Below are 23,030 nucleotides of genomic sequence, written 5' to 3'. Positions count from 1 at the left end.
ATCAAAAATATAAATGTGAACACATTTGCAACAAGCGCAGCGTTCCATTTCGTTTGTCACACCTACGAAGCAGTCATTTGAACGTATCGATGAATCAACATTCCGAAAAACATTCCCTTAAAAAATCGTAAAATATTTTAAAAATCGTAGCAGACAACTTTCGTTGAAAAAATCGTCTGGAAACTGTATTTTCTCAACGAATGGAGAAGCTCGCAAAAAATCGAGGGGGAAATTAGAGGCGAAAGATCGATGATCGCGATTAAGGCAGGTGCGGCTGGAAACTAGCGATACGGGTTTCTCCAACAGGCCCCCCCCCCCCCCCGCAGTACCTGGAAACTTCATTCTTGATAGCAATTCCTTTAGTGGATTAAAACACCGACGTATGTGAAAGTGACAGCGTCGATGAAACGAGATTGCACGATAAAACGCGATGAGCAATAGGGCTCATCGCGTACTCTCCTATCTCAACTAGGATAAGCACATTTTTCGGTGGCCTTTTTTTCAAGCGTTTACTCACTCAACATTATAAATAGGGATGGACGCACATGCATACAGATGTAGAACTTATCTTCGAGGTGCGGGACGCCGAAAACGAGAAAATAGTGGTGTGTACCTGTCCCCGATATTCGATCTTTGGAAACGGAAGCAGAAAACTTTTCATTCGTCGTTTCGCGCGGGGGGCATAGGAATACAACGATGTTGCGATTCTTTGGAAACTTTTACGCAGATGAAATGTCATTCTCTTACCAAAAAATTGTGAATAATCAAAAAAAATGTAGTTTTTATAGTCATCGATGCACTACAATTTCGGTCAGAATTCTCTTCGCTCTCCACGAACTTCTCTTTTGTGCTCGATAAGTTTTTTTTTCGATTTATGTATATCAGTACACAAATAACGAACGAAATATGATTTACCGTACACCATTTTTAGGGTGGAGTGCAAATTGTCGTTATCCCCGAAGAGAGCGATTACGAACTCCATTTTCAGGTCACGTCCCGTTGGAGCAGGGCTCGCTTGAGTTATGTTTTGTGGAAGATCGTTGAAAATGTGCGATCAAGAGATAGAGACTCTCGCAGATACAAAAATGAATTATATATTTAATTTTATAGATGAGAAAACCCACACGAAAATAAGGCACGCATCAGCCATACATAAAGGCTGAAAGCCAATTTTTCCAATGGATGTAAAGTTTCCATTAATTAGCGATCGTGTTTTGCTTTTTCGCTTTCCACCGAATTCAACAGAACAAGAAGTGAAAAAAAATATTTCAATTATGAATGAAGGAATTTTTTCAATAATTAATTAGTAATCATCGAAGCTTATGAAAAAGCCTTTTTCCCATCACATTTCGCCTGATATTTCGAACAAAAGTATCATTCCACTCAATTATTTCTCGTGCCCAAAGAACTAAATTAGACCATTTATAGCGATGACGTCGTACGACAACCGATCAACATAAAAGAACGACGCTGATGCGGGCTCTGATCAGAATATTCGTACACGCTTTTCGAATAATCTTTCTGTGAAATTGTTTCTAGAATCTACACTAAAATATTTCTAACTCCCCAACTGGAATCATTCGAATTTTGGTAGCTCAAAATTAAAAATTCAAATGCTTATTCTGCAAGTGAATAAAATATCAGATATTCTGATTCTGATACCAACCTGTGTCGGTATTTAATTAGAGGAATTATGGAAGTGCATAATTAATGAGCTTCCGTTCATGATAGATACCAATTGCGAGAGCGATTGCTTTTTCCGTTATTTATATATCTCAATAGAACGCAACCCTGCGAGAAATGTTTATTTACCTTGATTCAATTATGTTTGACTTTATTATTTATGAATAATTAATAAATAAAAAATAATTGTACTCGAGCAAATGTTGGAACGAAATTCCATGTTACGTAATGAATCCGGGCGATAAACCGTCGTGTATAAATGCTTATGGCGATGTCATATTATATCAACTGCTCGTCGTATATTCACGATTATTTCAAGCACGTGGGAGTACGAGATCGTTATGAGTTTATGACTAATACAAAGTCGCCAAGCGTCTACATACCGAACTCATATCATCCACACTTGTCAGTAATTATGAAATCTCGTTTCTTTTATACACACACAGCATCCTCGATTCTTAAATAATTGGCGATAATAATATCACGTGAAAAATGTATGCGTTATCACGCTCGCGGAGTCAGGAATCCTATCAAATATTTCACGGATTACGGTACGATTATTTTCATACTCGAAAGCGTTGAACGCGACTATTTGTGTTGGGAAACCGAAGCACAGTTTTTTTATTTTTTTTTTTTAGCATGTTTCGTGGTTGTTTTATTCGGAAATTTCATCCATCAGATAATTGCTCATTTCCGGACTAAAAAAATCATTTTCCATATTTTTGTATACGTTGAAAAAAGTTTTTTTCGATTTGACAATTTTTCGAAATAAAATTATCTGTCATTTTGTACGGAGAATAATGACCGAAACGTCACGATTTATCGTAGGTCGCGCAGCGAAAAATCGTGAAGGAATTTAATTGCTTTCTCAAAGTCTATGAGTAGAAAAAATTTATCGTTATTATTATGAGAGGCATTAATAACACTGACATTGGAAAGAAGACGAGTGAATTTTTGCCTTTTCATTTTCAGGCAAATCGGCAAAATACTCGCATATCATATTCGCGGATTCGATTTTTTTTCCACTGAGGAATTTATTCGCGGGCCCCTTCTTGTGATGAAATGATAAAAAAAAACGTGAAAATAAGTAAAAAATTGAGTGGCCTCATGGACAAAAGATGAAAAAACTAGTTTACAGTGTGTGTATCAGGTGGAAAGAATCAGCGAGAATTGTCAAAGGAATTGGAGCTGCTGAACATTAGCACAAAGTACAATGACAGCGCATCGAAATTGAATTTTCATGAAAAAGAGTTGGCTCCGCAAATTTAACGAGCTTCAAAGAAACGAGAAGCGAGAACACCGAGTGTTGGATAATTTCTAAATCATTCCAACTTGACCCGCTGAAGGACACTTAAATTAATTATAATAAATATAAAATGACATTCCATTGGGCATGATTGATCGCGCGCAGATTGAATTACGCACAATTGACATTGAACAGAATTTTATCTCGGACAAAGGGAATAACGCGACAAGTAAAACGACATTTCGGGCCATGGAAGCCCAACGGTAATACAATTCGTCTGATCAGTTAATCGGAGAAATTCTGCAGTGTGTGCTTCGATCGATTCCACCTAACTACAGCTACATTTATATACGCAACGAACCAAAGAGAGGGGGAAGCCGAAAAGAAAGAGAAGACAGTTTCGAAATAAAAGCCAATGTAGCCCGTCCGCTCGAATCTCCCAACTTCTCCCAAGAGACGAGAGAATATTTACCACCTTGTAGAAGAGGGAGAGAGAAACCGGGCAAATATACCGGCAGATCCGACGAGCCTCCTCGTTCGCGCCCTAGTCGAACGGAGACGCGATCGCGACGAAGGACCGCGCGAGACGTAAGGAGGCTGCGACAGCTGACCACGTTTCCCAGTGATATTACACCGGTTCTTTATCCCATTGAACAATAGTGATATGCGGATATTTACGTTTATACTATTGAATTATCCGGCCCGGCAAAGATCGTCGCGTTGATTTAAAAGCCTAATTAATGTACTCGAATAATTCGAACGTTATTCCCGCGATAAAAGAACAAGCTTGACCGAACGAGTGATTGAAAAAGTTTCTTGCCAAGTTTCCGAGTGTTTAGCAATCTTTCAAAAAGTAGCTTTAATACAAAGATACAAAAACAAAAGAAATTTAATAAGAATGAAAAAAAAAATGAGTGATCGAATGATCGAAACGTCGATGATCCGTGCACAAAGTTCATCGAGCAGAGATTTACCATCGTGAATAAAACAAAGTTAGTTATGTGCGTTCCAAAATATATTTCATTGCAAAAATAATTGAAAAAAGCACTGGCCGTTCTTCGAAATACTTTCCGCCAGAAACGCGTGTAACGACGAAGCCTGAAAGAGCGCTCGACAGTATAAAAATCACTGTCATCAAGCCGGCCTTCGGAGTTTCTTGACAGATTGTGATTCGCAGATAATGGGATTAGTAAACTTGCGGGAGTTGAAGGAACATATTTTTAAAATTAGAGTACCAAAAATAGAGGGGTCGTTGGAAGTTAAGAAAAAAGAAGAAGAAGAAGAGCCGCAGAAAAATATCGAGTTGCCTGCAGTGTCGAGACCCCTCGAACCGCGGGATACGAAATCCCGTTATTGGCCGACGAAACTTGTAGGAGGCAAATAATTTAGAAAAAGCGTACAAAAGCGACGGGGATATCGCGGGAAGAATCTTCAGAAAATTACAGCGTTGGATAAGAACTTGGTATTTTTGGCTAACGCAGTATTTTCTTTCTGAGAATAATTTGAAAAATAAAGTCACAAATACAAAAGTGGAGCGTGCGCGCACGTGCGGATCGAAGACTTCAAAACTCACTCGAAAATCGTTGGTAGCGGAAGTGACAAGTGCGAAGGACGTGACAACGGCAGCGTGCTTACCAGCCGAAATATTTTGTCGTGGGATTACCACGACATCGGCATTATTCCTTCGGCGATAAATCTCAAACGGTTTGAAAAGAAGGATCGCTCGAGGGGAAACGCGAAGCGGCGAATTTGGATAATTTTAAGGAGCTTCCCGAGGCGCCTGCACGGTTTCGCGCCGTGCCGTCAAATCCTCCATTCTTTTCTCTTTCAACCTAAGCCGTTATCCAACATCTCGTTCTGTTTTATGTATTCATGGATTATACCTGAACTCCATACATGCATCATTGGCACAAAAAAAAATCTGCTAAAACATCGATCGAGTGGATTTCTCGCGGGAATTTCGTAGCGAGGAGTTGGAGTAAGAAAAGTTTAAGGATGAAACTCACGAAAAAAATATGGATACAGGGATGATGCATGGAGCCGAAGGAATTTGCATGTGAAGTGCGCGGATCCGTCGAGACAAACGCCGTTGTGCCAAGGACCGCAGTTTCCATTTCCCACTCTCTCATCTCCCAGCGTCTCGTTGGAACCTCTAAAAAATTCGCCCCAACTTTTGGATTGTCACAAACGAAGAAAGAGCTTTGGATATGACAAGCTGAAACTGAATTCAAAATAGCTTTTGCCGTGTTCGACGCTCGACGTTTGAGGCCCTGCTCGCGTAGGCGAATCGTAGAGATAAAAAGAAACGTAGAAAAACAAACGCGACAGAAATATTCGAGTGAATAATCCGGTGGTCGGGCGATGGGAGGCTTTTTTCACACGTGCATAAAGTGGCAGATTTTTTCACCGCTTCGCCTTTCTCCAAGTGTTTGAGAACACATAAATATTTATTAGCAAACGTCTATTCGCGAGTCCACTTATACGCGTACGATGCAGGATATAGAATTTTCGTTTTATTGGACGAGACTGAGTGAGGTCAATTTGGAATCGTACGAGGAGACAGACTCAACGGAAAAGGCATGACCCCTCCCAGCGAATGAATTACTGTGTGTGTCTCTGTTAAAGCACGTGCATCGAAGGAACACGCGGTGACGGAGCTGCGTTGTGATGCTCGTTTACACCGCGAGAGATCGAGGGAGTTCATTGTGCAAAGGCGCGAGTATACACGGCCTCAAGAGCGAGCCTAATTTACGTGGACATTTTGGAGAATATAGTGGGATGATAAAGTGGGGATGTTCGTCGTAAAAAACAAATTTAACATGATTATTCGTGCGAGGTGTGGAGTGCATTAAGACTGTCCGAAGTTTATGCCGGAAATAAAGTTCAGCGAAATCCGAAACAACGAAATTCGCGACGTTTATTCAAATTGGAGGGAAATTGGTTGATGAAAGAGCGCTCCGAAAGTCTGAGATTCGTCAGTGTAACGAGTGGCATCAGTGCGGCTTGATATTCCTCAAAAAATACGAAACGGTCAATTTCGTGTTTGTTTTCCGACCGATCATTTGCCAAGTGCAACTGTTTTCTTTCGAAAAAACATGATCGAGGGCAGCGCCGCAATGCCAGAAATCGTGCAAGTGGACGATACGATCAGGGACGCGCGAGGCGATCGATCGACGATCGATATTTTTCCGTTTGCCGTTACAAACTCACTGGAAGCAGGAGGTTCGAGGTTGCAGGAAAATTACACGGCTGCGATGAACGCTTTATTGACGAGCGAATCCTCAACGGCAGTCGTCAATCAGCAACGCGATTCCCTATACATCGTGGTGCCCATTACAGTCATCTACGTACTTATTTTTTTCACCGGCCTCATCGGCAACGTCTCCACTTGTGTCGTTATCGCTCGGAACCGATCGATGCACACGGCGACCAATTACTATCTCTTCAGTCTCGCCATATCCGATCTGCTGCTCCTCATATCCGGCCTACCGCCGGAAATGTATTTCATTTGGTCTCACTTTCCATACGTATTTGGTGAGATATTCTGCATCATACAGAGCTTCGCTGCTGAAACCTCGGCCAATGCGACTGTCCTCACTATCACAGCTTTCACCGTCGAGAGGTTTGTAATCATCTTTTTTCAAGAGTATCGAACGAAATTGTTGCTCGAGTCGGTGCTGATGGCGCTCACCCTGTTGAAAATTTAATAAATAAACCAATCGAATAAGGAAAATCGTAAAAAATTGGGTCGAACATTTGGAGAAAACCGATCCAAAAGTCGATTTTTATTATCATCACTCTGGCGTCAAACTTGCTCATTCGTGATAAAAATTCATCGCGATACTCTGAGAAAAAAAGTCATTGGAACAACGAAATGTGTCGTTACGGGGTGCCAATGAAATATTTGATCATCACAAGGTTAAACATATGATTATATGAATAAAATAGTTTTAAATCAAACTGCGGATTCACTCTCTGCAAAAACATTGCAGTTAAATGAAGAAAACTCTTCCAATAACATCAATTGCTATTGAATCAACCATTTTTTTTCTCAGTGTAGAGCCTTCAATGATTTCGCTTTTACAATCGAGGTCCATTCGTCATTCCGAGTCCAGAGTTCTAGCTCCTAACGTGAAGCAATTTCAATAGATTTTCATTCGTTTTTATACCGATGGTATGATCCTCCCCTGACGGCCATTGGCTGTGTTTTCTTCGAGATTTTATGCATTACTTTAACTTTCGTGTTTCTGAGAATATAAAAGTGATGTTTTTCAAAAATCGTGCTTTCTTCTCGATACACGCATCGTCTATTGATGCCCGAAAAAAATATGACTATCGGGGGAGGATAATAAATTGGAAGCCGGTCGATCTTGAGGAATTTCTTCCAAATAAAAGCGGCATCAATCTTCCTTCCTGTTTTCTGAGTCTTGTCAACGCGGACCCTTCAAACCAATATTTACGTGAAAGGGGTTGTGATTGGAGGAAATCGAGTTTTGTTACCCTCGTGTTAGACTTTATATCAGCGTGGATTGAAACAGTAAAAAATGCGGATTTACGCGTGCCTGGAAAAATCTAAAAATGCTGAGTTCCAAATAAGAATCGCAGGTTAACGAAAATATCGTCGAGTCATGAAGAATTTCGTCGATTCAGCAAATCCCTCCTCACTGCAAACTCATTATAAATTGTGGGATATCTTGCGTTACACTAATCCTGAATTTTCTCCTTTCCACAGATACGTGGCAATTTGTCATCCTTTCCTCTCTCACACAATGTCGAAGCTTTCGAGGGCGGTGAAATACGTAATTCTGATCTGGCTGCTGGCACTCTGTCTCGCGATACCCCAAGCCATACAATTTGGCGTTGTTTTCATTCGGGATGAGAATGGCACGGCTGTGCCAGGGACGGACACGTGTTCGAGAAAGTGGGTTATCATTCAGCACGCTTTCGAGATATCGACGATACTATTTTTCGTCGCACCGATGACCATTATAACCGTTCTTTACGTCTTGATCGGTATCAAACTCCGGAGATCGAGGTTGCTCACTTCCGCGAGGAGGAACCAACCCGTGGGGAGCGGGACTAACCGCTCGGAGTACGGAAGGGGACGGTGCGCCTCCCAGAGAAACGTTATAAGAATGCTAGGTAAGCTCGAAGTACATTTTGATGTTGGGGCCGTTTTGCGAAAATGCGATACGATCGGTCGACCGGTGTCCGCGTCATATTTCCCCGGGCAACATTGTTTTATCTCCCACTCAAATAATTGTTTCATTTTTCGATATTCGTTGGCCATTTTTCCGGCTGAATTTTCCGTATCGGTTCGCACTCGAGGGGAGTTTCATAAAATTCCGAAGACACGAAAGGCCTAGAAGATTAATTAAAAAGAATTTCCAGCTGTCGAGGATGACGATGAATTATTTGAAATAATCGGATTCAGATTCCCGCGGAATTTATCTTTCCACAGCGTCTAAAGCACCCAATCGGTGTCTCGGCTTAAAAAATCTCATTCAGAGTCTCTACGAGCAAAGGTCAGCAGCTCCAGAGTCGATCTCCTCCGTTTGCGAATGCTCAGAATTCCTCGAAGATTTCTCAAATTAGTATCAGGCTCGTGTTAAATCGAGCGTAAAAACGTGCCGCGAGGTACACAGTCGGAAAACGAGTGCAGGATTTTCGTGTGGCTGCTCGTTAAAGATAAAGATAAGCTGAACGAGAGAAGTTACGTTGAATCCCGCGGGCTGTGTAATCGATTGCTTCTGAAATTGTGTAGCAGCGAAACGCAGACGCACTCAGGCACACACGCACACGTACAGCCGAGCCACTGAAATAAGCTGCACACTCGATAATGAGCGCACGAGTGTAAGACTGGCTCGGAAGATATTCGATGGCATAACTAACCTGGCATACTTTAATCACGTTACTTTGTGAGCTTTTCATTACGTCGAATCGTTTTTTTCACTCGGAACGAACGCACGGTTCGTGCTAAATTATTCTGCTCCTTCGAAACGATAAAGGGCGATGAGAAGTCGAAAAGTTTTCGGTCGGCAGGTAAAAACGTTTCACATCCCTCGCACACACACGTACGAAAAAAAAAAAACGAAGGAAAAAGCGTAACTCGAAGAATTCGCGGGCGTAAATCAACACAGTCAAGCCCTTTTCTCTCCTCACTGGTTATGCATAACTTCAAAATATGTGTACTATACTTTTCACCTATACATATTGCATGAGGAGGCGTTAAAGCTCAATGGAGACGTTATCCAGGCCGGGTATTGCATATAAAATATTATGTGTGTACCTCAGACACTCGTCCACTTGTACGCTCAATTTTTTTCCTTTCGACAAAAAAGAAGGTGAATATAAATCGTAAATTTTGAAACATAAATGCGCGGCTGCTTCTCGTTGATCTTGAACGCCTGAATTGTGTATTCTTCTTCGTATCTTTTTCTAGAGCTTCACGTTTTTTTGTGTCGTTTGAAGGAACAGGCGCTTTTAATGATGCTCGGGAATATAGCTTTTAATTATGAATCGCATGATTCGGTAGAAAATTCGAATGGAGGTTTTTTCAATCCTCTCATGCAGCCTCGTAAAATGTAGACTTCACAGCTGCTGGTCAAAGTTATGTAAAAACCACTTCGATTCTTTTTCAATCAGGCATAAACGTATGAGCAAATTCGAGCGATTGAGGCGGGGCGATCGATCCATGGGACGGAGAATCGTGCACTTTGTTATTATTTGTTTATTGTATTTTCAACGATTGCACTGTTTTTTTGCACAGGTTGAAAATGAAATTTGGTTGGAATCTTGAAATTTTTTACACGTCCGACTGAATATCCTGTCAAATAATATTTTACCGTTTCAACTAGATTCCGTTACAGTGGAAATAAAATGCGCGGGCAGACCAATATTTGTTGAATACGCGCAGCTGGATAAATTGACATTGCGACGGAACTCGATTTCACCATGAAAAATGCGAAAACTCACAGTAAAACTTGCTACGATTACACGGATTGCCAGTGGCTACATTTTCGCTGAATGATACTTAGTGCTGACACGTTTATCCAGTCTTTCTCGCGCGCATATAAACGTGGCAATTCATAGGCAAGAGGGTTACCAAAAGCGGCAAGGAGAAAATATCGGAAGTATCGCTCTGGCGCCGCCGCATGGCTTGTGACGAATCGGGCTCAAGCTTCATGCGAAAATCCTCAAGGAAAACACGAATAAATTTCATCAGCAACTTGTTAATATTCACGCGAGGGAACAAACGTTATCAAACTCCAGCGATCACGGAGAGACTTTTATAGCAAAAATTACTATGTTTTTATGGTAACGTCGGACCATATCGATATTATAGTAATAATCGCTACAGAGGGGGTCAAATAATGGAAAAGTTTGGGGAACCATTACCACAGTCCATAGTAAATAACGCGCTGTACTATATAAAAAATGAACACCGAGCGAATTTCGATTAAAAACATAGTAAATAATGAAATGATTTGATGAAAATTTAGGAGATACCATAGCAATGGTTTCTCTGTGCTATACGAAAAATTGCATAGTTTCGTATTTTCCTTCGTACCGCACTGAATTTTGCTCAATACCATAGCAAAATTCATGCGCCCACCAATTATAAGAGGCGTTGCGAGTATAAACATGAAAATTAACTAGTGGCACATAGTAAAATTTCAGGCAATCGCTTCGTTCATAAACGGACTTTGTCAAGTAATTCTTTGTCGAAAAGAAAATTTACTTTTTTTTGGACGGTGCGACTCAACGATTAAAAAATTTTCGACATTTCACCAACTTGTCCGGTCCAATTGATCAATTTTTAACATTTCACCAAAGACACGAGTGATATTCGGATATCGATACATCGTTCGATGCAAGAATATTCACAGACCTAAATTTTGCCTGTCGGACATAATAGAATGGCGATATACAACAGCGCTGCTACAAAGCATAGCAAATTGTTCTATTGTATTCATCCGAAATATTCGTATAAAAGTCTCTCCGTGGACGTACGATCGCCGTTCGGGCTTCTGTGAGTTGACGGCTTTGAGGAAAAGCAGTATCCGGAACTCCATTTTCCATCGGATTTATGGTGACCGCGAAATGGCGAATTTCACTGACAACACTCCGCGGATGAGCATCGAACTTAGTTTTTCGTATTGAGGATGCCGAAGTGCTAAAAATTTGCAAACTGATATCGACGTTCTAGCTTCGACAATTGTTCTTCTCTATTCACCGCCGGTTTCCTGATGTATCCGAAGCACACGAGTGACTCGGTGATCGAGGAAGTACGAAAATAAGTGGCAAGTACGTGTTATAAAAATTTTAATGTCGATACACTCGAAGCTAGCCCAGAAGATAATGTACGAAAATAACGTACCAGTAAAAAAAGAATACTCTCCAATCAGATTCAGCCGGATGTCTGAGCGGACGGTGGTCAGGAAAGTAAAAAAATGCGTCAACCGGTTTCGGGGTATTGATCATCTCGATAGAGAAGGAAAAAAATGAAATCTCGTGAATGTTTAGTGGTCCGAGAGAGAGCAAGTATTTTGGCTTTTTCAGAGAGGCGACATCGAAAAAGCGAGGCAAATGAGTTGTGACTAAAATGTAAATTCCATCTGAAAGATAGCGATCTCTATTGATCCTTGACGTGTTAAATATCTCAAGAGATAACTCGATATCTGAAGACGAAAGAGGGAATTAAGATTGAATAATAACAGTAGTTTTTATTCGACAAAAACGTTTTAACGATTTGGCTCTCATCGCGAGTGTGTCTTCCTTAATGAACGAGAGAGAAAGAGAGGAGTTGATTTCATCATTTTCGAGAATGCGTTAAAGACGAATATTTTAACGAAGCAATTTATGATTCGAAGAGAAAAAAACTATCGATATTTTCCATCAGTTGCTTAACGCGAGAGTAAACATATTTATTTCGACCAATCGTTGTAATTTAATTCGTCGATATGAATTATTAATTTATTATCAAAGGGCTCCCTGGATTCGTCTTTAATGGCGAGAATTAATAGTCTCTCAGCTCGTGAGAAAAAAAACTTGTTTCATGAAAAAATGAAAGAAGAAGAAGAAGAACAAAGAGTTTCGAGGGGGATTGCAAGTTCGTGTCTGGGGTGTGTCACGAAATCTAATCACTGGCAGGAAATGAATGCGTTGGTGCGGGTATGACATCTTCCGAAGTTTTCTTCTCCTTGACAACGTGCCTGATGAGCTTTATTCGCTGATCCAGGGCTCGCTATGATCAATCTTATTAAATCCCTTCTTACATATCAATGTATAAATATCAATGAGATTCCTCCGGATCCTTCATTTCGTACGAGCGAACCCGCACATCGATTCTCATTCTCCCAATTCATTTCGTTGGCCCGAGGAGCTGGCAGGAAGTCACTCCTTCTAATTGAAATCGAGATATATTTCGAGAGTTCAAAAACTCGCAGTGTTTTTTATTCGGATCCACGAATAAATAGACTTATTTTTTGAGGAATGCTATTAGGGACGGCACGAAGAGTCTTCGTCGAGTAATATCATTTCAGGCTTGTGTATCCAGTCGTAAATTTAATTTTCATCAAATTTTACGATTCCCACACGCTGTGTAATAAAATACGTTGTCGCGCGAGACTCCGACGCGCGAGCACTATCGTTCTATCAAATGGTATGATCCCGGTAAGTGAAAATATTTTGAAAAAATCTTCTCGCGACTAGTCACAAACATCGAGTGGATTCGTTATTTATGTGTCCGACCTCACGCTGCAAATGTGGGTGGCGGAGTGGGGATTGTTTTTTTTTAATTCTGTCAAATGAACATTCGTAGTGGATTACAAATTAGGAATAATATTTTTGTGGAGCTATGTCATTATGTCACTGTCCGTGATGAATTAGTGAGCGAAGAGTTTTCATCTTCGATCAGAAAATTATTAGATCTCAAAATGGAAACTCCAGCAGTTTTGGATTCATTCGATTCTCAAATTCGTCCCTGAAGGAAAGGTTCCTACACGACGATGAGACTTGCACAATTTTTCGTCGATTTTTTTCGAATCGTCACAGCATCCATCGTCGAAGAAAATATGGAATAGTTATTCGGATGTGAAATATTTTTGGCTGAACTTAGAGAAACAATTTTTTCTACATCGCTTCGATTAGAGAGAACTCAGAGGACAGATTTTTCTGAACGTTTTCTGATTCGTTTTATTTACGACGAAACACAGTATAGAGAATCAGGATCCGTGAAGACGCATAAATTTTCAGTTTTACGGGTCACTCTTCAAACTCGATGGTCGTGACGCTTAGTATACGAAATTCGTATACTCTTATGAAATCCGAACGAATTGAAGAAAACGCTGCACGACGACATCGAATGCTACGACATTTTACGATTTTTTCGTCCAACGGTGAAATGATTCTCTCAGATGACCCAATTTCGCCGTCGTTTATTTTTTATTCTTTAATAAATTCACATTATTGAAGGAGTTTGGGGGAGGTAAAAAACGCTGTTCTTCTCAATCCAATTCGAAACTTGTAATACCGCAATTGTTTGGATTCCCAAGAAAATTCCCATCTACACCTCGATGCTGAATATTCAATTCGATCGCCCCAATCCCGTTGAGAATGATGGGAACGGTTACCGACAAAATTGGAAGAAGAAACACAATTATATTTCGTCTGGAATCCTTTACGGCTCGAAACACTCTCAGTTGTTCCAACGGTGCTCGATTTTTTCCGAGCTTTTATACGGACCTTCAAGTCAGCCATGAAAAAAAGCGAGATTCATTTTTCCTTCATGTTTTGCATAACGATCTCGCGAAGGGTGGTTCAGTCTCTTGGAATGAATATGTAATAACGGCGTCGTAAAAGGTGAGAAAAATTAGGGCTTTCACTCACTCGCAGATTCCTTTGAAAAGCACTTTTTTAATCACGAGATCTTTCAAACTCAATGGGAAAGTAAATGTTTTATGAAAAAAACGCGTGTTGTCGAGCCTGCTTATGAAATCGCGATTGGCGTGAACGGAGCGAGGTGCATTATTCACCTCGTTTCCTTTTCTTATTCCCTCAGGTTTGTAAAACCCTGCTGCGGGTCTTTTGGAGCGACGAAAATTCGCTCAAAATTCCCATTACAGTTCCCACCTCGCGTACGAAATTCCCATTGAAGCACTGCCGAATAAGATTTCGAGACGAAATCTCTTGCCTCAGTTGACACCTGATGAGGCACCGCGCGATGAGCTCCCAGCGCAGAGGGATGAAAAAACTCATGGGAAAATGAAGCATGCATTTATAAAAATATGAAGAACAAAATCCATTATTAAAAACTTGCACCCTTCGAATAGGAGAAGGAAGAATTGATCGTACCTGCTCGAGAATCACGATCGACTTTTTGATCTACTACGTGACCATGTTATTTGAGAACACGTCGCGCAGTCACGCATAATTCATCTCTTCATTGATTTTAACCGGTAAAGTAGAAGAAAAAGTGGAGAACGGATGCCCGCTCGTATATCCGGAGGCTAAAAAAAAGTTGCATCCCTGCTCGCCTTTCGCTACTCTAATTGAAACGTGGGAACACACGGGGGGAAAACTTCCGTCACAAAGTCGAACGCTGATAGAAAATTCCTCTTGATACCACGAATCGTTTAATTAAATCCTTCTAGAGTTCCTCCCCCGTATGCCAACTAGCTCGCAAGTCTCTCAGTGTCGATAGACAGGGATAAGTAGGAAAGAAGTTCACTTTCATTTCGACGACGAAGCTGATCGAATGGAACGAAAATCACAGCGAATCGAGTCCAGTCATCGAAATCTTTGTTAAGCCGATTCGAGCGATCGTTGAAACTCGTTTGCACAAAAAAACAGTTTTATCGATCGTTTTTTTAAGGAGGTAGATTATCGTTGGATGATTGCGAATTCTATGGGTTGCTCCGTTTAAAAAGTTGAAAAAGACTTTTGAAAATAACTCGTTATAAAGAAAATTTGAGTTTTTCAATACCAAGAATTCTGAGTGTGTTCGTAAAATCAGAATCCACGATGTGAATCATGTAGAAATTCATGGAACTCTGAGAATAAATAACTTTGGGAATACCAAGAGAAAATAATTTTTCTCACTAATGACAGAGATTGGAGAGTTTCCTTGAAAAAATAATCAACTTTATGTTCCGGAAAACCGTATCAGGGAATTCGTTTCTCCAAACTTGGATTTCCCATACGAATTCAGTGATCTCGGTATTAAAATCGGTAATTGAATCAACACAGTACGTGTGGCAAAATGGTCTCTGAGCAAATCTTCGAATCCGACGAACTTTATTTCACTTCAATTCGTTGAAACGTTTTCATTGAAACGAGAAATGTAAAATGGAGTCTGGAGACCACTGAAATATTGCAGAGAGTGCTTGTCCCTTCGAAAATTTGTTTTCCCAACTTATTTCCTGTGCGAATGACAGTGTCACGAAGTCGCACTGTCACAGAGCGCTTTCTGTGTATTCGGCAACGACGAAAAAATCGATACCCCATTGAATCGTTAGGAGCGAAGACTGTCGTACTTAAGAAGCATCTGTTTCCAAATGTCTTTTCTCAGAGACGCTATAGATCTGAGGGAAAATTACAGTAACGAAAACCCATAGCGCACACGTATCTCAACGAGACCTGGAATTATGCCAGGAGTGTCTCAAATCCGAGACTCGGGGAGGGCCGAATTCGTCAGATATTGACATCTCCGAAGACGATTCCTAGGGTCACGTAACGAAGTTTAGCAACGTCGTATAACCCAGGAATAACTTTGTTCGGAGTTTAATGTTTTTTTAACTTTTCTCGATGGTCGTCCTCGCTTTCGTCGTCTCGACAAAGTAAATAATGCGTGACACGAGTAAGTATTTTTTCTCGGCCGGAGAACATATTTTGTAAAATTGAACGCAGTCAACGATTGAAGTTCGTCCTGGAGGTTGTTGTATGGACAATCGAAAGCAGCGCGAGAACGACGATTTCATTGGTAAATAGTTTGTTAGTGAATCAGCAAAAATGTAGATATTTGGTAGATTTATTTTTCGCATTTAATCCGGATTTACTTATCTCCCGAGCGCGCGCACCCAAAGTCAAATTAAATTTCTGGGAAAGCCGCTCGTGATCGCAGGCGCCTCCGATAAACCAGAAGTCTCATATTTATTTGTTTTTACGAATTCATAAAATCCACATGCAACGAGAAGAATCATGCGCATGAACATAGCCCGCATAGTTGCACGACGGCATGCATGTTCGAGCCACCAGAGACGTCGGATGATCCTGATTGAATACATTTTATCTCGAACTCGCTCTCTTCTGACTTCGCCAAATGTTTTTTCAACGAGTTTTCAATGGGAGAAGAATCCAGCGAACGCTGTGGACCTCGAACCTTGTTGATCGGTGCTCCATTATAAAGGATTAACATTTGTCAGGGACCTTGACGAGTTCCAGGCTGATGAATTGATGACGAAATAAAATCTGTCTGGCTATTCTGCGAACCTCGTAAACGCAAACTTCCACCTTTCAACCTACTAAAGTGAAACGGTTCATCGCTAATCTCGGCTCGGAAATGAAGTTTGTAAGGATTTTGCCTGGCATTTGCGGACAGCCGCGCACGAGAACTTTTTATTGCTCGCTCCAATTTGTATTCAAGATGTGCCCTGGAGCATTAATTTCTCGTAAAACTTTTTGAATTCCGCGCGCGGCCCTCGCCCGAGAGTCCATCTCCAAAGCGCGCCCGCACCCCCGCAAGGATTTCCAGACAAATAACTCCACGCATTCGTAAACGCGAGGCCGAGATTACCTGCGAAGAAATACAAATATCCGCAACAAAGTGTTTGCACTCGTTTGAGAAAAAAAATCAGTTCAAACTATTTTCCGAATATGACCGCGTGTTCTCTGTGCATCGGGGCCGCACCGCGTACGAGCTCCGTCCCACTCTTCAATCGATACTCACTCCCCCTGCGAGAATGTCGTAAACATCGCGAAACAGCGATTAATCGAGGGGGTATGAAAATATCGTACTCGGATCTTCGATCCTCCTGGGCCGATTCCCCGGCGGGTCCAGGATGCCGTATAATATCGCATAAAAATTGCAAAGTATACTATCAAAACGCAGGAGCGGTATGAAGGAGAAAAAGGTGGAAAATAACGTGGACGAAACGAGCTTGGATAAAGCCTAACGAAAAAGACGAAGCTTCGGATCCATTCGTTACGTCCGTTCCAGGTTTTTGGGCACCTGGCACGCTGCCAAAACGAATCTTCATCGGTGATAGCACGTGTATATGGATAATAGGAGTCAGCGGAGTGGGTGACACGGCGAATTTCGCGGCGACGTTCGCCCCGATGGGGAGAATGAAAAGTGCCTTTGTCCAAATATCCAATGACATTTGCCCGTCCATTTTCCCCAGGGGGGGGGGAAGAGGGAAAAGCGAAAAACGGGAAGAGCGGATACTCGATTGCTCGACTCACTTTCTTCATTTTCCTTCGACACGTAATCACAAAATTCTCGATTTATGAAACTCACGGTGCAAGTACTTTTTCCCAGAGATAAAATCCGCTCGTTTTTCTGTTTATCTATTCCTCGTGCGAACCCTAGTTTCCTCAACAATATTGATAATCCATTTTGCTTGCTTCATAAATATATGGATGTGAAGATATAGCGCAAGCTCGCGCACTTGCCGTATGAAAATAAAAATAAGATCAAAGTTAGTTAAATATGGCGATGGCAGCAAATCCTGCAGCGCCCAGTGTCCAAAACTTTTCGCTTACTCGCCTTATCTCCGACTACCCCAAGTACTCGGAATGTGCATTAATTTGATATAAATGCAATGTACGTCGGAGGAAATGCAGCGGAAAATCCAAGTACGTTTATAATTCAAGTTGGCAGGCTCTTTCCATTCATTTCCATTAATGATACGTTCGATATTTCTAGCTCGCTGCGGTGGCGTCTGCAGTGTGCTGCATTAAAATATGTTTTTACGACTGTTTTCATCAATTTCAATAGTTTTTTTAAATATTATCATATTGAATGGAAGACTGCGTGAAAGGCTGTTACATATTCTGGCCTCCAGATTTTTTGGCCTCCAGATGAAATAACAGAGAAATAAACGTAATCCGGTTAACACGAAAATTTCTCGTGTGGATGATTTTTGAAAAAAGTGACTAACATTCGAACGCTGCGATGGAAATGCTTGACTTTTATAATGCTGTGATATTTGGAAAACATGAATTTACAAAGGTTCGCGTCTGCTCCAACCAACTTCGAAACTATTTCGACGCGTCGAATTATTTCAACGCTCGAAAGGTGCGCCGTAGATCATTCTCGAAGACTGTTTTCAAACGGAAGGAACTTTAGGTCGGCACAGGAACCCAGGAACGCGAGACAGATGGCCTAAACACGGTGGAACAATGAATTCTCAGGTTTCACCACAGGTTCAACACACGAGTCCTATTCTCATGAGAAACAATCGGCTGAATTCGCGCAATTTATTGTACTGTGGAACACACCGACGCGATTCCGTGACGCTTTCAGGAACGCGGCTTTCCTCCCTCGCAACCCGTGCCCGTCGAGTCTTGAAATTATTGCTTAATCTACGCAAACTCCTCCATCGAGTAACACACGCCGATCCACGTCACCGGCCCCATCTCACACACTTGTCTTAATTTGGACTTTAAGCTCGTCGTACCGAGCTTGCTTTCAATTTACCTTGAACTTCGCCCAATTTACCTTCTCACTAAATGAACAGCCTTTCCCTCCATTTAATCAAACATTAACGTACATCAAAAGATGTTGATTGAGGTTCCGTGAACGGTTCAATTTCATTTCGATCAAGCTTCGAGAGTTCGTGATATTTTTTCTTACTCTGCATTCCTAGAGACTGCTACGGAGCTACCGATCCACCGCACGCACCATTTTCTTTCGAAAATTCATTTATATTTATCATTTTTCATACTCAACATCGTACTGCTTGTTTTTTAAGGCCACTTTTCGACGCTGAGAGAAAAATATTCGATTTTATCTCAAAATGGCGATCGATTTAGTTTGTTCGATAAAAGGAGCGTCGAGTCCACCATATTTTTGTCCAACTGAATGAGAGTTCGATCGTTCAGGAAGAAAGCAAGAGAAATAAAGATTTCTTTGTCCAGTGCACAATTCACCAACACCAACGTGTAACGAAGTTACTTCTCTTTCTGGTAATCACAAATGAATCGCGGGCAGGCATGGATCATTAGCATAAGCAACACGGCGTGCTCGCGATCTCATTTTCCCTCGAACCATATTTCATCTTCAAACGAAATTCTTATTTACATACCGAGTTGTATTTATTTGGTTGACCATTTTTCGTTTCTCTGGAAGCGTAAAAGTGGATTACTCTCCATCGAGTCGTCTATTATTAGAGAGGCGGCGGTGGCTCTCTAAACACAGTAAATCCTGATTCGCTGATTTACCTCGAAGCGTGTACGAACGATAAAAGTAGATTCAAAAGGGATTCGAGCATTTTCGTATAATTGTAAATGCCGCGGGGGTTCGCGCCCGCGCAAGACGACGCCCGATGAAAGCGTCGTAATGAATCAGTCTGTAAAAGTTATTTCATTTTCTTCCGTCTCATGCGCGCAGCACCCGAAGAAACATGTGGCGGGAGAGGAGGAACCGAGACTTTTATTGCTGTTCGCAGAGTAAATTGAAGCAAATTGCGAAAGAAGTATTAACGAGCGGCACGACCTCGTTAAAACGGAAGACTCGTTCACATTTGTTGCGATTTTATGCCCATTGCGATTCGTTCGGCGACACTATTCGTGTCTTTCAAAGTCATCGTCCGAATCCCCAATAACGCCCGGAACGATTCGAAGCCCAATCTGCGATTTTTATTGAATAACCGTAATTCTAAACGCTTTCAATGTCGCCAAGGTTTTCGTCCTGCTTTAAAAATCTGATGGATATTGATTTAAATCGATAGGAGCCCATGGAAATTCAAGCAGAATTAATGGCTCAATAGGAGAGCGATACGTTCTCTGGTTCGAAGTCAATCGGTACGAATGGCTTCGATTAAGCTTTATCATCAACCGGGATGGGCTGGAACGAACCTATTAATGGGAGTACTCAATAGGAATAATGCATATTGACGGTGCCGAGTGTCTCTATTCAAGAGAATTACGACGCATTTTCAAATGAAATTCTAAATCGCTAGGTGCGTGACTGGTCGATCAGGATGTGCGGGAAAATCCGTATGAAATAGAACGCCCAACCCGTCGAACTGACGAGCTCGCAATTTAATTTTGTGACGAAAATTTTTGGGTTATTGGCACTAACATTCTAACTTTGTTTCCAGTCGCTGTTGTCGTCGCGTTTTTCATATGCTGGGCACCGTTCCACGCTCAAAGGCTCTTGGCAGTTTACGCACAGAGCAGCGAAGAAGAATCCCAAGCAGCTCTGAGCACGGTTTACACAGTCTTGACATACGTTTCCGGGGTGTTTTACTACCTATCGACGACTGTTAATCCGCTTCTCTACAACATAATGTCGAACAAGTTTCGCGAAGCATTCAAGGTAAATTGGAACGTTGCGAAGAGCTTTTAAAGAACTAATGAAATTCGCTTCTGCTCGTTGAGTATCTCGATTACGGCGTTTGCAAAAACTCGCTAAGCTAACTAGACGCTATTTTGTGCTTCACGCTCCAATTTCAAATCGCTTCGATGCACGAATACCGAAATTTTATTAAGAAATTACGGAATCGCGCTTGTATGTTTATTTGTGAGATAAACCGCATTGAGCTTTGACATTTTTTTAACGAATGATTAACAGGCCCTCGTGTGTTCAACAGAGTATGCTGTCGGAACATTGCGGAAGTAGAAGATCGTTGCAGACGAAAGACATGCGACGACAAACGTACAGCAGCCTATCGCGTTACGGAAAGTCGACGTTCAAACGAGCCGTTGACAGAAATTCAGCATCGCTCTCAGCGAGCGAAGAAATTCAGAAGCTTCCTACGGTTACGCGTACCGACGTCGGCCTGCAACGCTCTCTCCTCCGCAATTACGAGTCTTCTCCCCTCGTCAATGATCAATCGAGGCTCAATCTCGTTCCTGGAAACAGCAACGAGTCCCGGAAAGAATACCAACGATCGAACGGTCGGGGGAGCAATAACAGATCGGCGACACCTTCCTCTGAGCCAAGCAGTCAAATCTCCAGTCCAATCGTATCACGCGAGGTGAAAAACCTCAATTTGTCCAACAGGAACGACGTCGGAGTTCCTCGTTACTTGAGCAAGAGTCATCGACCAGTTTTGAAAACCGTCACTTTAGGCAAGTCTGCAAATTCGCTGATTTGTTTTTCACCAATTGCTCATCCAGATGCAATGAATTTTGTAGATTACGGAGCAGCCGTCAAGTCGTTTGCACACGTGCTGCAAGTTTGTTTGAAAATCTTGGCAATAGCTCAGTATTAGAATTAGCAAATATTTAAAATTTTTCGTCTCCAATCAGCTTCTGTTGGCTTTATGATTTTCGGGGGCCTCGAATCCTCTACTTCGTGTTAAAGCCGTCGCTCCGGTTGCTTATCTCAGAGGCGAGGGGTTCCCGAAAACTATCATTGAAAATAAGCTCGAGTGACGAGTATTTCGCCGGAACTAATCCACTCGTTTTGACATTGACGCAGGTCTCATAGCCGAGAGATTGCGCTTCGGTACGAGAAGTTTATTCGCGAATCAACGCCAAAGACCAACGAATCAAGAGGATCAGGCGCAACAGCAGCGATCGAATCAAGGGGCGATCAACGCGAGGACGGAAGTTCCACCGCGAATTATCCCCAAATTCCAGTCTCAACCGAGCATCGAGAGTGCAAACACGATAAGCAACTCGAGTCTGCAGGACCTCGGGGAAACGGAATTCACCGGATCGGAGCTCGCGAATTACATGGGCGAGCTGAACTTTGATCTCGTTACTTGACAAGTTACAAAGTTGTGATTCGTCGATTACAGAGACATCAATGTGAATTCCATGGTCCGTGAGAGCCCGTCCAACTTCACCACCACTTTCGTCCAATCTTCAGTATACTTAAGAACTTTAAAACAAGCATATGAACAAAAAAATCAATGTCGATTTGATCGTAGAGAGAAAGAGGGAGAAAGAAAAAACAATAATAAAAGCCCAAGAAGACTCTGCCTCTTCGGGCTTTCTCGGTGAAAAAGTCTCTCCCTGCACGAGAGACAACCTCGAGATTACATTAATGCATGTGTAACTGCTCAGTGAGTCAAGCTGCTCGAGTACAAAACTCCATAAACACTGAGGATCAATCGAACTTCAATAAACTGAACACAAATTGAACATTGTTTAGCGATTCGAAGATTCAACTAAACACCGTTTAACCATTGATTCGTCAAAGGCAAGTAGCATTCCCAAAACACTCGTTTTTCGAGATAAATTGTGATTAATTAGATCCTGTGATTAAAAGAATAACAACCGCACGAGATTTGTTTTAGTTGTTACGTTAGCTGAAAACGACTCCACTACGAGTGAATTATTATTTAATATACTTATAAAAAGATCGTTTATAATAAGTAATAATAATTATATTAATCATCATTACTATTATATTATTGCCAGAATTTAGATGTTTCCAATAAATGCACTCGAGAAATAGAGACTTTTTCAATCGTTATTGTTCGATCACATTATTGTTTCGTGCCAATAATTCAATCAACGTCTATTCTATACACTGTACCATAATGTTCGTGTTTTTTTTTAAGAGTTTGAAAAAACTTGAATCATATTAATGTACTGTGCGGAAAAGTTTCAATGAATTATTAAAGCATCGTCGTTAGTTTAATCGGTGATATTAATTCTTCGTTACTATTCTTCATGGATCGAATTCGTGCAAATTTTATTGAACGCCTTGGAATAATTATTTTGGATTGACAGCGCCTACTCGACATGCTCGCCACGTTCTCTGGCGGTATTTCCTGACACTATTTTTTACTGCACTGATATCAAGGGAAAAAACGTTGATTTCCTTTTTCCAGTGTAAAATAATGAAAATCGAACAGATTGTCCTTCTGTTTTTAGAGATTTGGAGGTCATTGAAATGGACACTTTGGAATTTCTCAGTCTT

At 41.4% G+C, this 23,030-nt stretch overlaps 1 protein-coding gene across 1 annotated transcript; it reads left to right on the top strand.

Annotated features, from left to right (window-relative positions):
- The first annotated feature begins 2,468 nt into the window (after positions 1-2,468).
- On the top strand, positions 2,469-22,748 carry LOC122408632 (pyrokinin-1 receptor-like). Its single transcript, XM_043415506.1, has 5 exons — positions 2,469-6,551; positions 7,662-8,071; positions 20,254-20,471; positions 20,746-21,226; positions 21,579-22,748. The coding sequence occupies exons 1-5, from the start codon at positions 6,025-6,027 to the stop codon at positions 21,866-21,868; spliced, it is 1,926 nt and encodes a 641-aa protein (XP_043271441.1). The 5' UTR covers positions 2,469-6,024; the 3' UTR covers positions 21,869-22,748.
- The last annotated feature ends 282 nt before the right edge of the window (positions 22,749-23,030 follow it).

Source organism: Venturia canescens, chromosome 4 (genome assembly GCF_019457755.1).
Source record: "Venturia canescens isolate UGA chromosome 4, ASM1945775v1, whole genome shotgun sequence".
In the NCBI taxonomy this organism is placed as follows: Eukaryota; Metazoa; Arthropoda; class Insecta; order Hymenoptera; family Ichneumonidae; genus Venturia; species Venturia canescens.
The sequence above is the reverse complement of the archived record's forward strand: the minus strand, read 5'-3'. Positions and strand labels throughout refer to the sequence as shown.